The sequence below is a fragment of the Tachysurus fulvidraco genome, chromosome 8 (genome assembly GCF_022655615.1).
Source record: "Tachysurus fulvidraco isolate hzauxx_2018 chromosome 8, HZAU_PFXX_2.0, whole genome shotgun sequence".
Taxonomy (NCBI): domain Eukaryota; kingdom Metazoa; phylum Chordata; class Actinopteri; order Siluriformes; family Bagridae; genus Tachysurus; species Tachysurus fulvidraco.
Window position 1 is genome coordinate 18,374,278 of NC_062525.1, and position 17,396 is coordinate 18,391,673.

Genomic DNA, 17,396 nt, shown 5'->3' on the forward strand with positions numbered 1-17,396 from the left:
GGCTTACCTCTGACCTCTACTACAGAATTAATTATTGTGATACATTTCAAGTTTTTATTATAAGAGCTTCAGCTTTGCAATCACTGTGTTTAATAACGAGGTCATAGCAGTGAGTTTAATGCATTTATTTATTTATTTATTTATTTATTTATTTATTTCATTTAATTAATTTATTTATAAATCTTAACAATTGTATTTTAGTTTTATGCGATTTTGCTTGCCAAGTTTTCTGTTTTTCTATTTATTTATTTGTTTGTCTGCAACTTATTTCTATATGTTTTCAACAATGTTTTAATCTGTTGAATGAGTTTCCAGAGTGTGTCAGATGGAAGAATATGTTGCAGGGCAATAACCCCAAAAAGGGGCTCTATAAATGAAGACCCTTCCTTACTTTTCCATCTATTTCAAGGAGAGTATTAAGACTCACTGGTTGGGATGGTAGACACCATCACATTTACTGGCCACACTTGTGCATTTGCTATTTTTAGTTTTGCACTCGAGTCTTTCTAACTAATCCACAGGCATTCTGCTGAAAGGGTTGCCATGGTGCGTCAGAGAGAGAACGAAAGCACTTCCCAATTTTCCTTCCCCCAGTATGACGACTGGGGGATTCAAAAATATCTTACAAATGTAGTTTAATGTGTGAATAACATAAATGATGAACAGTAAAGTTTAAAGTTTTATTGCTTTTGTGGTTCTTCTGGTAATCTGGAACAGAAAAGAAAATGTGGTTTGGTGATTTACTCTTGGTTGCCATCACACATGGTGTAAACAAATGCTTCTACTTTTAGACTTTTTCCACTTTTTCTCTACCACCATCCTTCTTTTAGTGATGTGTACTGTTAGTGTGTTGAGAACGAAGCTGTTCGGTGCAGTATCACAGAAATTGTGTACCTTTCTCCTGTCAGCAGATGAACTATTGACTAAAAGATTGCCAGAAGACAGGCAAAACGATGGTGAATAAACAGTATTCTGAACACTATACTTGTACACATTACAGCATGTCTGAAATATTTGCCTACTGTGTACTCAACTATATAGAGTTTTTGGTGTTCTATGAAATACAGTGTAATCAAATTTAGACCAGCTGAGGGTTAAATGAATTTAGGCTGTACAAGCAGTTTGCTGTCACTTGTTACTATAAGCAGTTGTCACTGTGATGGAGAATAAAATCCTTCTGGCAAAAAAACTTTTACTTGAGTGGAAGATGACATGGTACATTAAAAAGGGTTTCGTCTCCAGCATCGGTTCATTTTATTCCCATCTGCTTTAAATTCACTTTGTGGTTAACTTTGACCCTGCTAAGCTACTAATATCAGAAGATTAGTATGAATGAGGGTTTGAGTGCATCTTTATGGAGGAAATGTTTATTGTTGTTTTGATGTTTCAAGGCAGTTCTTCTGTTCTTTGTTCAACATATAATCTCTCGCTCATACACAACAAATTAGTTAGTTAGCTGTTCACCAGATTACACTTTCCTGAAACCTAATTTTGCTCCTGATGCTGGCTTATGCAGACTAAACCAGTTACTATGACATTATAGTTTGTTTTTAATTCATTATTTATTTATTTATTTATTTATTTATTTATTTATTTATTTATTTATGGTCACCCAAGTGAATGTGGCATGGTTTTCACTGGATGCTATTTATTAGATAATGTATAAACAAATTTGTTCAATGTCATTGTAATTTAAATTGTACCCAACTATATTAGTAGAGGAAATAAATTAAGTTACATAAGTTTCATTGTGTAGCATAATACATAACAGAATCGTATTCAGTTTTCAAAATGACTTATTGAACATTGATTAAATAGTTATTTTTATTGCAAACCAGTTAAAAAAAAACACGAATGCAATATATATATGAATGAATTTTGTTAGTAATGTGCACTGATTTCTAGCATAGGGTCAGAGCACAAACACTGTACAGATTGTACAAGTCTGATGCAGTCTGTTTGCATTTCCACCAAGAGTGAGTTGGATTGGAGGACATCTTGAAAGCAAATACATCTACAAAGGACAGGATTGTTTGCACTCTATGTTACTAAAACATGAGGTAAAAACAAATCTGAAATGGATCCACCCTATCTATGCAACTCCTGTATTGCTGTGTTTCCTTCCTTTCTTGTTTTCTCCTGTCTGCAACACAATGTGCAGCTTCTCTTATTTCAGCTGTCCCTCCCTAAAACAATTCAGTTAGTATACAGCATTAACACTAGGTGGAGCTGAGCATACTTCCATCTGTGTGTTTCTTCTGGAGGAGAGGAGGGAGGAGACTACAGGAGGATTTATCCCGATGAGTGGTTTTAAAGATAGTACAGAGAGTAAAGAGACCAGCTGTAGTAAAGCTTTATTGCCTGCAGCGCCAACGTCCTGTACTCTTTTCCAGCATCTACTTCCCATCATCTTCTCCCTCTGGGATTGTGGCAGCGATCTGTTCTTCTAGCATCATCTTCTAAGAGACTGAATGGCTCACTAGGGATTTACTCAGACACTGGGAGGTCCTGGTTGTGTTAATAGGATGCTAATCCTGATCCTCAGATCTGAGTGGAAAGGCTGATTGGATCAAAGCTTACTATAAAGAAATAAAGTAAGTGTTCACGGCAGTCCTCTCTCTAAGCAGATGGACTTATTTAGGTGAACGTTCGGTGTGGACAATATTTAGTGAAGACTTGAAGACATTTTACAGTTTAAAGTGTTTTATTCACTTATAACCAAGCACACTTTTTCCTCCTAGTGTATTTACATCAATGTTAGCATTACTTCGGGCCTTGGGCTCAAACCCAAGTACATTTTGTGCTTTGATAAGGCTCTTTTGTGTACCTCAGTTGTGATTTGTTGGTTCATTTCTACTGTTTGCTGGCTTTTCTCTTATCAGTGTATATGCAGGGAAACTGGCTTCTCTGTCCTGTGTTAGACAACAGCAGGTTGTCTGCAAGTTTGGTTTTCACTACAATCAGTGAAGTTGTTGGAGCAGTGTGAACTTTAACCAGTTGTTCATTTCCACACAGCATAGTTCTGACTAGGTCATTGTTGGAATTTAAAATATATTTGTCTTGTAACTATAACATAATTCAATTATAACATAATTTCATAATACACATTTTTAACCAATTTTTTTGATATAGATATATATTCCGGTTGGTATATTGACTTCTACTATGTTGAATTAGTAACATGCATGTTGTAGTCCTCGTATACATTATATTTTGTATATATTTGTAAAGAATAGACTAAACATGAATCTTTGGTCATTATGTAAAGTCTGCTTTAGTTTGTTGTTGTGATTATAGAGCAAATAGGCTAAAGCCAGCTCTTGCACCACTGCACACTTTTATTACATTAACATGATACATTTCTCAGTGAGAATACAATCTTCTATATTTATTTTAGTTATGCCTCACTGGCCAAGCTCAGCTCACAAACGCTTGCACTTGTCCATAATCCTTAGAATCATAATCCTTAATCACAGCAAGTTAAAACTGTGATAGCATATTGGTGATAGTTTAGGACTATGGCTGTACAATGCACTGCTGTACTTTTGCTATATATTGAATACATTTGGATTTGAGATCAAAAGATGAATGAGACAAGGGAGCAAAGTTTTAGCCTAATTTTCCTCCTGATATTTATCCTAAATTTGTTAAACTTGGATAATAGCACCTTTTTGTTTGAACTCACCCATTTTCCAGTTGATCAGAAATACTGGAACATGTGACTGACGGTGGTATCTTGTTGCCAAGTTGTGCCATATTAGTTTGATTTGTTTAAACAATAAATAGATCAGAATGTCTACTTGGTTTGAGCCCTGGTTTCCACCTGTGAAGAAATCATTTGCTGTTGTAGAAAGGATAAACCAATGAGAAATAATGTACTGGTGTAATAAAAAAAACATATATCAAACAGGTCAGTTAAGGAAAACTACAGCAGTTGATGACTGAAGAATTGTGGGAGTTTTGATTAAAAAAAAAGAAAAGAACCACCAACAAACCTCATGGGGAAAATGTGATCTATGGTTTGATGAAGACTACAAATAAATGTACAGGCCATACTTCAAGATGTAAACCACTCATCATCCTAAGGCCAGTTTGGTATTTACAAAGAAATGCAAATGTTCTGGAACCAAGGTTAAGTTCTTTCAAATGGAACGAAAGGCCCAAATTTGGAGGAAGGAAGGATTTTCTTGTGATCTAAAACATACAAAGTCATTGTTCATGCATGGTAGAGGCAGTGTCATGGCTTCTCAGGCTTGTGTGGCTGATTCTGGATCATTATTGATTACGAAACTCATGATGGTAGCAGCAGAACGAAGGCAGAAGTCAACAGAAACTCATTTACATAGAAGTGCCTCCAATCTAATTGGGAAGAAAAATGTGATTTTTGCTCCGTTCTTAATTCATAAATGACAAAAAAAAGCTTAAGATCCTGTACCATGATTGGGTGGATGCTGCTACACCATTTCTCCACCGAAAAATGTTTTTCCCCTTTACATAAAGTAGAGGCGAATATATCGGTTATAAAAATCGGTTAATGCTTGAGCACATAATAAGGCATTTATTTATAAATAAGGTGTTTTTTTTTTTTTTGTGGTATTTTTTGGTATACAATGCAGACTAAGTGGGGTATTTTTTTTTCCCCGTGATCCGCAATCAAGGTATTTACTTTTCTGTTATAGATGTGGAAATGACCTGCTTCTAAATCTCCTCCTGGTAGCACTCAGACTGCATTCAGCACACTGTGGCTTCACACACCACACACACACACACACACACACACACACCACACAACACACACAACACATTCTGTTGATTTTCTCGTGCAGTACAGTATTTGTGTGAGAATAGGGCCTAGAGTAATTTAATTTTGGCTAGAATTTGGGTTTGCACTTAATAAATGTAAAAAGTTTGAATTAAAAACTCACACGCTAATATTGAAATACTTGAAGCAGAACAACAGTTGATCTGGTTGTCTATTTCACGGTCAATCACACTCACAAACAGGCTGATATGTGACATTCAGCTACAGTTGGTGTTGCTTTAATGGGGACATGGTGTTCTATGCCCAGGCAAAACTGATCTTCCACCATGCCCACACTTCAGGGACTGATAGTGTAGTGTATGTCTAAAGCATTTTTAATGCCATTTTAGCTTCTTTTTTGTGTGATCAGATGCAGACTGCCCAGTGAGCATGTGCATTCTGTCTATAATTTAAATTGCCTTATTCTGATTTTATCATTTCTGATTCTGTTCTGCCAGACCGTGTAAAGATGCTTTGGTGACTGTTCAAATAAACTGACAATGAAAAGGCCTCATTAACACTACAGTAACCAAGCGCATCCAACAGCTTTCAAAAACAATTTTGTATATTTATAGGGCTCAAAAAAGGTAAAACAGACTAAATCAGGGTAGAATCATTGAGATCATCAGCTCTGTCATGATAATCAGTTGTTATTGTACAATAAGCAAACATCTTTGCTATGAAACTGTGTGCTCCATATACACATACAACCAAGAACCATCTACTTAACTTTACACAGAAATCCTCTGGGGCAGAACACAGTCAGACTTTATAAGACGACTTTATTTTTCTCACATATTCACATGGAATCACAGGGGTTTTTGTTTCATATATCCAAGCATGTTAAGAAGCTGGGGTCATAGCCCAGAGTCAGCCATTTTACCACACCCCTGGAGCAGAGACGGCTAAGGGTCTTATTCAAGGGTCCAACAGTGGTAGCTTTGCGGTGCTGTGGTTTGAACCCCTGACCTTCTAATCAGGGGTGTGTGTGTGTGTGTGTGTGTGTGTGTGTGTGAGTTTTTCTGGTTATTTCTACACTGGCTTGTAAGGCAATTTTAGTAAAGGTGTTACCATAGTGATTAGCACTAAGTCGTGTAGAAATGTGCTTGTGTGACTAGTAAATTGGTATTTGGTTAATGTGGGGGTTGGGGTGGGGCAAAAAAGCTGACTCAGGAATTTTTAATGATGAATTGTGAATGAAGTCGTCACACATGGATAGCATGGATGACAGAAAGTCTTAGACACCATTTCTTCTTGTCCTGAGTGGGGGGGGTGTGGGGGCGAGGGACCAATAACTTTTGTTGCCCAGTCCATCTGAGCAGTCATGATTTACCTAATCTTGCATTCACGGTTCTAATTTCCATAGTATGAAGCACCGTGTTTAAGCAATATCCTTATTCATATAACTGCAAATTATATTATAAGGTCATAAGTAGCATCATAGGTATTTATAACTAGGAAGATTATATCCACACAACTGCATTCATACATTTCTGTAAACAACAAATTAATATCGATTAACTGACAGTTTGGATACAAAATGGGCATAGGTTTTGCTTATTTGTTTTGTTAGTTATATTCTTAAAATGTATTATTACATGTCTGATGCTGAGGTCGTTCTACTGGTGTTAACGGATTTGAAATGTGTAAGTACAGTTGGTCATTTTGGGTGACTTAAATAAGAACAGCATGACATTTTTATTTAACTTTTTTGCATTGCATAAATAAGGTCTAGAAATTGAAGTGTTTCTATTCAGATCAAGAATTCTTCCTGTATTTTTGTATTCCAGTATCACTGCATATCCCATTCATTTCATATAGATTACCTGAGAAAGAAGACCGTGAAAAGCTACCACTGTTGTAGACGGTGAATGTCTGAGCTGAGCCCCAGAAAGATTACATATTTATATCTAGCTTCCCTTAAGTTACATCTACATCCGCCACCTAAAGAATATTCATTCTTTCAATAGAAGTTTGAATGTTTTATTTGTGCGTCTGTGTACATTTAACATTACTGCCCACAAGCACAGAACCATCTAAACAGTTTATTTGGGTACAAGTATTATCATCTCGTATTCAACACTCTCATAATTCTCTTTTTCCTTCACCCAGTGCCAGATGACCTGACGCCAGAGGAGAAGCAGGAGCTGGAGAATATACGGCGCCGAAAGCAGGAGCTGCTTGAGGACATCCAGGTGAGGATTCTCTTTACCGGTTTTAAAGTATTTTCTGCAACATGAAGCTTTAAGTACCCTGAGAGAAGGAGTAGACTCTTCTGATCTTATTTGCACTTGTGACCTGGCTAACGGTTACATTCGTGTGACACAGTTTGCAAATCACATTTGTCTGCTCTTTGTCAGCCTTTGTAAACCCGAACCACGTCCATACCACTGATGTCGCGCCTCGTTTCACAACAAGTTCCTCTTCCTGCTCGGAATTGGTTTGTGGGATTTCTTTACCAGCATGCATGTCTTTCTTCTTATCTACGCTTATGTGCCGCTTCTCAATCGTTCTCAGATTCAGGCGTGCTACACGTGAGGTTAACCACGCCCACTAATTTAAATTTCACGGTATGCACGGAATAGAAAAACCTGTAACGGTAGACATTTTATTCTGCGGAAACGGAATATACCGTCATACCGCCCAGCCCTACGTGTAAGCAGTATGTAGTAACCTAGCTTGAGACTTAAAGTCTTGTTCATTCTAGACATTTGTATTAAAAAGATTTAGCTTTTGCTTTGTATTAAAATGCCAGATGCCAGTTCAGATTTTCCGAGTTAATATCACAAGTTCCGCAAGTGTGTACTTTTTCAAGGGACTCAGTTCAGTCAGGACCACTTGAGTCAAAATAAAGACAACTCTTTGACATATTTAAATGTTTTATTTGCAAGCTTATAAAATTTACATTTGGCGGTATGGCTCGGTTCTGAATTTCCTATCCTTTTCATGAGCTCCATGAAAGCTAGTCAGGGAACAGCAGCAGCTTCTGGGGACAATCTCTCATTTAACTGGGAAAGCAGCAAGGCAAAATCCCCCCATTTAGAACAGAGCCTGCATCAGTGACAACAGAATGACACTGACTAAGATGAACACAAAGTTTCAAGGAGGTGCTAGCCAAGCAGACAGACTGAAAAATGCATTTAAATAGGGCGCCCTGTTCGAAAGGGACCAATAGCGCGCTTAGGAATCAGATCAGCTGATGGGTGGGGTTAGAAAATTTGACATCAGCTGATAGCCGAGCTTGACTATGTGGCCTGCCTGAACTGATGCTGAACACTATATTAGTGCAAACGTAAACCTGTGGCACTTCCAGTATAAACATATCCAGAGGAACACATCCATCACTCAGAAAATGACAGTATGAGATGAGCTCTTGAGAGGAACATGTATGGAGGAGATGGTGTTGCAAATTCAGTTACTCCCATTATCCTCACATTACCCTCTACCAATGCTGATCATTAATCTTTCTCCTGCTTAGATTATTTCACTCGATCAGTTGTGGAAAATGTTAATAGAATGTTTGCATATCTCTTCAATTCAGCTTGCATGAACTTTCTTTAATTGCCACTTTGCATTGAAAGTTATTCTTCCATACACAAGCTGAATAGGAAAGTGACAACCCTGACCATAGATATTGTTAAAACTGGATTCTGGAGCTTCACATTAGGACCAGAATGAATGTTCATGATTCTTCAACGCACTTATTAATTGGAAACACTTTCTGCTTGAGGATTGCTTTGTTTTTCACCACATATAGATAACTCTGACCTTTAAGCTGTTGCTTGCACTTTCCTTTTTTTTTTTAACTGTTGCCACAATATTGCCTTCATATAAGTGCACATTTCTGTCTTCCTGGCATCAGTTGTATATATTGTAAATGTTCTAGCAGATAGAGTTTTAAAGATCGTGTAGTTTTTAAGAGTTGTCAGGGAAACGTATCACATGAAGTCTTGTGATGAGCTATATATGGTTAGATTATATCTCAGTACTGTCAGTGATATTGTTCAGTGGAACACTGTCAGCATTGTGTATGTTGATCTGACATTTAAATGGTTTATTGTGAAGTAAAAACATTCATCGATGGGGTTAGGTCAGACCTTCAGGCTGATCGTTTACAGACTAAAGTTAGAACTTTACACGGTCTTTACTGATAAGCCTTGTGATGTGATTTTGTTTGGCCGGGTCATGCGAAGTCATGGGAACGTCACCATCATATGAAGTACGCTGCATTTACTGCAGCAAAGTATTAGAAATGAGACCTGAATGAGCATTAACCTTGCAGATGATCCCTCTTAATGATACAGGACATCAACTCCAAAGATCAAAATGCTCATAACTGGCAATATAGATCATTATGTATCGTCCTAGCTAATGAATCATGCTAGCCATGCAGTTTTTGTCCTTAATATTAAATATACTTAAATGTCCAGCCTTTATTTTTTTTTCCTGTATTAGTTCAGTAATCATAAAGACAGGACTCCTCTTCACAGTATACTCGTATGAAATTTCTTTCTTTCCTTGCCACTTATTAGGGATCTAAATCTACATCTGGATTTCTGTAAAGCTGCTTTCTGACAGCTTGTTAGCAAAAGCGCTACACAAGTCAAATGTAATGTGTGTCTTGTACATTGTATTCTTGGGAAGGCCGAGCAGAGGACTTGACCCAGTTTGTCTCTGTGGCCTTTAACATATCTTTGGGATAGTAAGACAAGCTGAAGGATGAGGAATGGAGAAGGAAAATGGTAGCATACTGTACAGTTGTGAAGACAGATAGACAAATGCAAATAGACTGCTCATTGTTGCCATTCTTCTACACTCATCGCCTAGCAACTCCGACACAATACATTGTTAACCTGCTCTTTTTTTGTTCCGTCTCAGCAACGTTAGTCCTTTCCTTCAGCAATTATGTCTGCTTATCTTCTCCTACCAGAGCAAAACACTGAAACGTTCAGCTTGGTCAGCTGCCCCTGTCTAATTGATCACTGATTCGCCTTGAAGCAGAAAGTGACACACAGACACATCTATCCATACTTGCCTATCCACTTTCCCCTCCTTCTCCGTATGTGTGTGTTGGGGGTTATTTATCTGTCTGATCTGCTGTAAGGTGATGAATTGCTAATGCAGTACAGTTATATGATGGTGGCTACAAACACATGGCTGTAATCTCCTAAACCTACACAAGTGCACATTCAGGTGATATTCCCTTGTGTTTGTTAGTGGGTGTCCTGAAACCCTGGGGTTTTGTGTATGACTTGCAGATGGAGGGTGAGCAACATGAGACCTCTGCACTTCCCAGCAGCTACTGTATCACCAACTACTCATTACAGATGAAAGCATTACTCAGGATTACATTTCTCATTTGAACATTTTTTCTCATGCACCTAATTTTTTTTTCAGTCCTTTATGTCTCTCACTAGCCTCCTTGTTCATGTCATTCATATCTCATGCTTGGGTCAGACTGAAGCCCATATGGTGAATTGTCTGAATAATAAGGAAGTCATGGTTGCAGTAGATTGATACCTTTCCAGCCTTCATTAATAAATATAAGAACATGAGCTTGACTTCCATGTTTGTCATCATTTGCTTCATTCTCTCCTTTCTCTTCTCTCACATTTAGAGACTCAAGGATGAGATAGCGGAGGTGACGAATGAGATTGAGAACCTGGGGTCCACTGAAGAAAGGTGTGTGTGTGTCTTTCCCTAAAACACTGGGCATGATAGACATTAAGTAATAGATCAAATAGCAAGACGAGATCAACGAGATTAAATATATTCTGTACTTCATTTTGTGACTTTAGCCATGTGATATGAACATACATACATACATACACTGCACGTTATAATGGCTCCTCCGGTCAGTGAGCTACAAGTGAACTATGATCCCAAAGGATTTAGTGAATGTTGAAGCATTAGATTTCATCATAAAGTTTGCTGTTAAGTTTGGAGATTGTTGGTTAATGTCCAGTTAATGAGACTTTGTTATATTTGCTTGCTCATTCCGTAGGTTGTTTGTTGAAACATTGTAGGTCCAATGTGTCCAAGATTGAAGACATTTTGTGACATTTTTGTAATAACTAATGATTTAAAAAGCATTCTTATTTTTTATTAAATAAACCGTTTTTTTTTTTTTTTTTTATTTGCACTTATTTGGAGTTTGACAGAATTTTAATAGTAAAATTGTGATTCTCAAGGAACTGGATTTTGCTGAATCCCCCTTATGCTTCTAGCTTCTGTTCTCATTTCTCCTTCCCCCTTTCCTTTTTCTTTATTAAGTGTCATCTTCTAGTAATATAGTAGCTGATGCATTGAGGATGAAAACCTCTCTTAATTTATAACGCAGTGCCCTCTGCGCAGTGGGAATTCTCCCAATCTGCTAATGCACTGAGATCCTGACGTTATTAATGATGCCATTAGGATGCTGTTACATGCATAGTGTGTTAAGAAGCTGCATTCTTTAACAGGCTCATATTACCATGCCTCTCTGGTCTTTTATTTTCTCAAAACCAATAGAATGCATCACTGATTCAGCTTGGATGATTTTTATTTTCACAGGAAAAATATGCAAAGGAATAAACAGGTGGCAATGGGCCGAAAGAAATTCAACATGGATCCCAAAAAGGTATACAGTGTGTCTGTGTTTTCATTGAATTCTATTTATTATATTTACCTTGGACTCTGTGATGGTCTTTTTGAATTAAATTGCCTTTCCATATATATATGTGTATATATATGGAATATATATGTATATATATATATATATATACATTTCTTCAACTTTTTATCCTCTATTTTATTATCACATCATTCAAATATGTGTTCAGACTTCATTCACATACACAATTGAAGCAGAGGAGAAAAATATCCTAATAATGTAACATAATATCCTGAAATAACATTTGTTAAGTATTGCATTAATAGAGTGTTAGGGCTGTTGTACCCCCCATTAGGACGCATTGAAAGTTGTCTGTGCTGTTTATTCCCAGGGGATCCAGTTCCTCATAGAGAACGACCTGCTTAAGAATACCTGTGAGGATATCGCTCAGTTCCTCTATAAGGGTGAGGGCCTCAACAAGACGGCCATCGGAGATTATCTAGGTGAAAGGTGAGAATGAATGTTCATGATTCTTCAACGCACTTATTAATTGGAAACACTTTCTGCTTGAGGATTGATTTGTTTTTCACCACATATAGATAACTCTGACTTTTCAGCTGTTGCTTGCACTTTCCATTTTTTTTAACTGTTGCCACAATATTGCCTTCATATAACTGCACATTTCTGCACATTTAGCACAGTTGAGAACCTATTTTCAGGCTTACAGCTTCATTGAAGTATAATTCATCATTCTTCGTTAGATATCCGCTCCTCGATATCATGACGTTAAAATTATTGAAGTAAAATCTTCTTGAAAGTAATTAACATCTATTATTGGAGTAATTATTTAAATCATGCCCTTCATCCTATTGCTTCCAGAGATGAATTCAATATTAAAATTCTTCATGCTTTTGTGGAGCTTCATGAATTTACGGATCTCAACCTGGTCCAAGCACTCCGGTAAAGTATGAAAACCTATGGATAATGATCATACACGTCCATTTTTGTTGCTTTGCTACTGTAGTAATCTTGTTTTTTCTATTTTCTGTCATCGTACCATGAAGACAATTCTTGTGGAGTTTCCGGTTACCCGGTGAAGCCCAGAAGATAGACCGCATGATGGAGGCTTTTGCACAGCGTTACTGTCGGTGCAACACAGGTGTCTTTCAGTCCACAGGCAAGTCTATGCTTGTTTCATTGCGATGCTTATTTAATTCTGCAAAAGCTAATTTGACCTTTTCCTGCCTACTCACAGTTACTCATCCATGATCTTTTGTCTAATCTTTCATAATGTGCCATTCTCTTATTGAGACTGAAGTGCTTACATATCTAAAAGTGTCATTGGCTTTGATACATCCATTATGGCCATGTTGCTTTTAAATTGTTGTTAATTATATGCAGGCATGTCCATTTAAAAGGAAAGTATACAGCAAGCTTAAAGATGGCTTTTTTTTTGTTAAATTTCTCTGCAGATACTTGCTATGTTCTTTCATTTGCCGTCATCATGTTGAATACAAGCCTACACAACCCTAATGTAAAGGACAAGCCTTCAGCTGAGCGCTTCATAGCCATGAACAGAGGCATCAATGATGGGGGAGACCTACCAGAGGACTTGCTCAGGGTCAGATTTCATGGTTTATGTGTCACATAGAGTGTGTGTGTTGGTACGATTATGTTAAGGCCTCTTTAACGCATGTCCATATCTACAGAACCTTTATGAAAGCATCAAGAATGAGCCCTTTAAGATACCAGAAGACGATGGCAATGACCTAACACACACATTCTTTAATCCAGACCGTGAGGGCTGGTTGCTGAAATTGGGTGAGTGGCATATCTTATTCTTTTTATTTTTTTTTCCACATTTCTTTTAATAAGGTTGTCATTTTACATGTATTCAATTAAATGTTCTATAAATCCACACTGATGTTTTATTCTTATTTTACAACAGTTGACACAATCATGCCAACACTGTACATGGTAGTGCCAGATTAGCCTTTGTCTCCTACAAAGTGATGACACACGATATATATAGAAGTCAATAAAATAATAAGGGATATGAACATTTAATGTCCTAAAGGACCATAAGCATTTGGCTAGTTATTTCTGTTTGTTTAGGTTGCCATCTGGTGGAGAGTTATAGAAGTGAAAATATTGTAATTACAGTGATTTAAATACAGTTTTTTGTTATATTTTTTGTGATTTTTATTACACTTTTTCTTTTTCCCCCACTTTATTCTATTTTCATGTTCACTTTCTACAGGAGGTATGTACACCGGTTCTTCCCATTAGCCAATATGCTGTGCTTCTGGGTGCTTTATGTGGTGTGCTTTGCTCTCATTATTTACTTTTTGGTCCATTTAGATTTTTAATTTTTTTTTAAACCGATATTTCATTGGAAAAATGAAATGGTTTTATGTTTCCTATTAGTTCCATAATGCTGAGCTATGCTGGAATGTGGCATTTCCTGCACATTGCTACATTGCTTGCAATGTGTGAAGCCCCATAATGCTATTGCGTGAACTTGGAGTTTAGCCATAAGCCTTTAATCCTGGATGCTGCAGGTTTCTTTATTCTTTGCTCATGATTGCTATTTCTGTAACATAATTAAAGCTTAATTGTGCGCATCAGAGAGGTTTTATCAAAGGTTGCCTTACACGTTCTGCAGTTTATTTGGTTTAGTTGCCACAGATCTGCATAAAGGCATAAAGGCAGGTCTGGCTTTGATTCTTCCAACTTAACACAGTTCTGCTGAGAACCAGAAACACTTATTTATTGTTTAGAGTATAATACTTATTACTGTTTACTTCTAAGGAAAACTCCAGGCTTGGATTCTGCTATATATAAATACATTACCACATAATACTTAAAAATCCATTAAGACATTTTAAAAATGTGAAAGACATTAAGATAAAGCAAAGTACTGTAAGAAAACCACCTTGTGTTGTGATAGACATATAGCCGGTATCGTACTGTATAATTTATTTGAGTCCTCTCTGTGTTTCTTTTGTCGTTTACATTCGATTACTTACTTTTTATCCATTTTGTGGGATTCTTTTACATTTTGGTAACGAGTAAACCCATTACATGCCTATGCACTAATGTAACTTAACCATGCACATGTCTGCCCGCTGCAGTGCTCCAAACCTCATCCTGCTTCATTTGCCGTCGTCTCGTCCGCTCTCTTGACTGTTAACCCAGTTCTCACTATCAGCATTTGGTTATACATTTCTTCACTGGGCTGTCCTTCCATTTTACAGGGGGACGGGTCAAAACGTGGAAAAGAAGGTGGTTTATCTTGACGGATAACTGCCTTTATTACTTTGAATTCACAACTGTAAGTAACCCATAATTTGGGGGTTTGTTTGTGTTCGATATGTTCAATTCGTAAAGTTTTCTTTGGTGAGCAACCGATTATATGGCCATGCACGAATGTAACATAACAATGCAGATGGTAGAGCATGTTTTATTTCTGAACCATTATTAACTTTGTTTAGGATAAAGAGCCAAGAGGGATTATACCCCTGGAAAATCTGAGCATCAGAGAAGTGGAGGATTCAAAGAAACCTGTATGTTCTCCTTTTCTTCAAAATATTTCTATACATGGTATAATGTGTCTGTATGCATGCATGCACATTAATCGTTTGAATAACGATCTTCACAGAACTGCTTTGAGCTCTTCATCCCAGACAATAAGGATCAAGTGATCAAGGCCTGCAAGACTGAGGCAGATGGTCGAGTGGTCGAGGGAAACCACACATTCTACAGAATCTCAGCCCCAACCATTGAAGAAAAAGAGGAATGGATCAGTAGTATTAAGTTAGTGGTCATCCAAGTTCATTGATTGATTATATGCACACTATATAATGTAACTTTGGATGTAATATAAAAGGAGGGTGTAGACCACTGGTGTAGTCTACGTGATACGCAGGTATACACTGTATACCCACTAGGAAAGGCCAAGGATTTCCGTATACCCACTTAAAAAGAGTGAGGATACGTAACAATATCGTTTTGTGACAGAACTTTCATTCATAAATTGCGAACACTGACTGTGGTTGCGATTGCGAATCACTAACGTTTTTGGACCATTGGGGCTTCCGTGGCCTGTGACCTGATCTGACGTAACCTACCAAGGAGGAAAATCAGTTGCTTGGCGGTGTTTTTTTGGCACAAATCAACATTCCAATTTATTATAAGCAACAAAAGACAGTCAGCTGATAAAACCTGTGCTCCAGGTCCCATATTCATATAACATTTAAGGCTTAATGTAGCTCTTAAAGGTATAGTTCACCCAAAAATGAAAATTGTGTTATTTCCTCACCCTCAATTTATTCCAAACTGTATGAGTTTTTTTCTTCTGTTTAACACAAAAGATGATATTTTGAAAAATGTTGGTAATCAGACAGTTGGCAGCACCCACTGACTTTCATAGTCTATATTTTTTCCTACTGTGAAAGTCAATGGGTGCTGCCATGGGTGAAACTCATACAGTTTTGGAACTGTATTGCTTACAAAAGTGCCAAGGTATTCTAACAGAATTTTTTTCTCCTGTCTCCAGAGCTGCCATCAGCAGGGACCCCTTCTATGAGATGCTTGCAGCCAGGAAGAAGAAGGTGTCCTCTATAAAGAGGCAGTAGATTTTCCTGATTCCTTGAAACTTTGGAGCCCATGTATATACAGTATCATTGCTGAAGACTAAATGAAGGACACCCAAGAAGGAAATGACCTGTGACTTTTGCAAGTGGACAAATGAAACCTAGACGCCATAACTGTGGACCGGACCAGTCCTACTCAGGAATGCTCTGGGGTTTTCATGTGGAAATGGTGAACTGCACTGGGAGTTTTGTGAGCCTTGTGTGACACTGCTTTTCACTTTGATTTACTTTATTATGCTTTTTGAGTAAACATGCATACATACTCATTCAGGGATTTGTATGTATTGAAGGATTATAGCATTGGACAGAGGCTCTTAAACTGCAAATGTTACAAAATAAATGTGTGTAAATGTATTATGTATAGCCTGTGTCAATCTATGAACATTTTAAATCAGCAGGTCTGACTGTACAAGGCAACTGACGTAAAAGCTGCTGAAAAATATGTATTTCAGATTTAGTTTTTGTTTGTTTGATACATGTACAGACAGCAGGATAAGTACGTATATTATCTGCACGTTCTCCGGAATATTTCATAAGCTGTGTTTCTTGATCGGCTTCCATAATGACATTCATGTGGCTTTTTACATACTTGTAATCATTGTCTTTGTATTGTCCGCTGTTATATTTTGTCTGCTTCTTGAAATGAAGATATGTGCTTGTCTCATTTCCAAAGCTATTTTTATATGCCTTAATGACTGAAGCAGTGGATTTGTTTTTATACTGATTTGTTCAGTCTGTAGTTCATAAAAATGAAAGTGGCCTTACATCCTGTAATGTACAGTGTAAAGAAGACATTTTCTGTTTTCTGTTTTTTCTTCTCTATATTACCTTGGGGCTTTTGTATTTGTTTGACCTGATCCAGTGATACACTTAAGGTAGGTTTGGCATTTTTGTCCCTCTCGGCTTGTGCGTCATTCTTGTGCAACAGCACGGCCTGTTGTATGTTTTTTCTTAGTTAATGTGGGAGGACAATTTTACATTTTAAATATTAAAATGGAGTAGTAATAATGATGATGATTATGATCATGGTGAGGATGGGTTGCTTTACTAAAATAGTCCGAAATGCAAGATATTTCAGTATTTAAATTGTTTCTTTGTTGAAGTGCACAGAAATATTAGAGGAGGCGATGTCAACGGATCACTTCTGTATATATTTTAAAAGTTGTATTTTTGTCTGAATGCGTTTGTATAAAAATATGGTTTTGATGAAGATCTTTTATCTTTTAGGTTTTTTTTTTTTGCAATTGCCATGTAGGTTTGAGTCTTGAAATAAAACTCTAAAACAAATGGACTAAAAAATATTTTATCATGTCTGAAATCCAGACACAATAAAATGGTTTTGGTCGTC

General features: G+C 37.1%; 1 protein-coding gene across 4 annotated transcripts in view; it reads left to right on the plus strand.

Annotated features, from left to right (window-relative positions):
* cyth1b (cytohesin 1b) overlaps positions 1–17,396 on the plus strand; it is a 37,060-nt gene extending 19,664 nt beyond the window's left edge. For 2 of the 4 annotated variants that reach the window (XM_047817562.1, XM_047817563.1), the window contains exons 2-13: positions 6,914–6,996; positions 10,419–10,483; positions 11,354–11,420; positions 11,785–11,903; positions 12,273–12,353; positions 12,458–12,570; positions 12,866–13,014; positions 13,103–13,214; positions 14,651–14,727; positions 14,888–14,959; positions 15,055–15,209; positions 15,952–17,396. In XM_047817562.1, coding sequence (XP_047673518.1) covers positions 6,914–6,996; positions 10,419–10,483; positions 11,354–11,420; positions 11,785–11,903; positions 12,273–12,353; positions 12,458–12,570; positions 12,866–13,014; positions 13,103–13,214; positions 14,651–14,727; positions 14,888–14,959; positions 15,055–15,209; positions 15,952–16,030 — 1,172 coding nt within the window. In that variant the 3' untranslated portion in view covers positions 16,031–17,396. Of the gene's footprint in view, positions 1–2,325; positions 2,595–6,913; positions 6,997–10,418; positions 10,484–11,353; positions 11,421–11,784; positions 11,904–12,272; positions 12,354–12,457; positions 12,571–12,865; positions 13,015–13,102; positions 13,216–14,648; positions 14,728–14,887; positions 14,960–15,054; positions 15,210–15,951 lie in introns of those variants that run through there. The other 2 variants (XM_047817565.1, XM_047817564.1) reach the window with 2 other exon arrangements.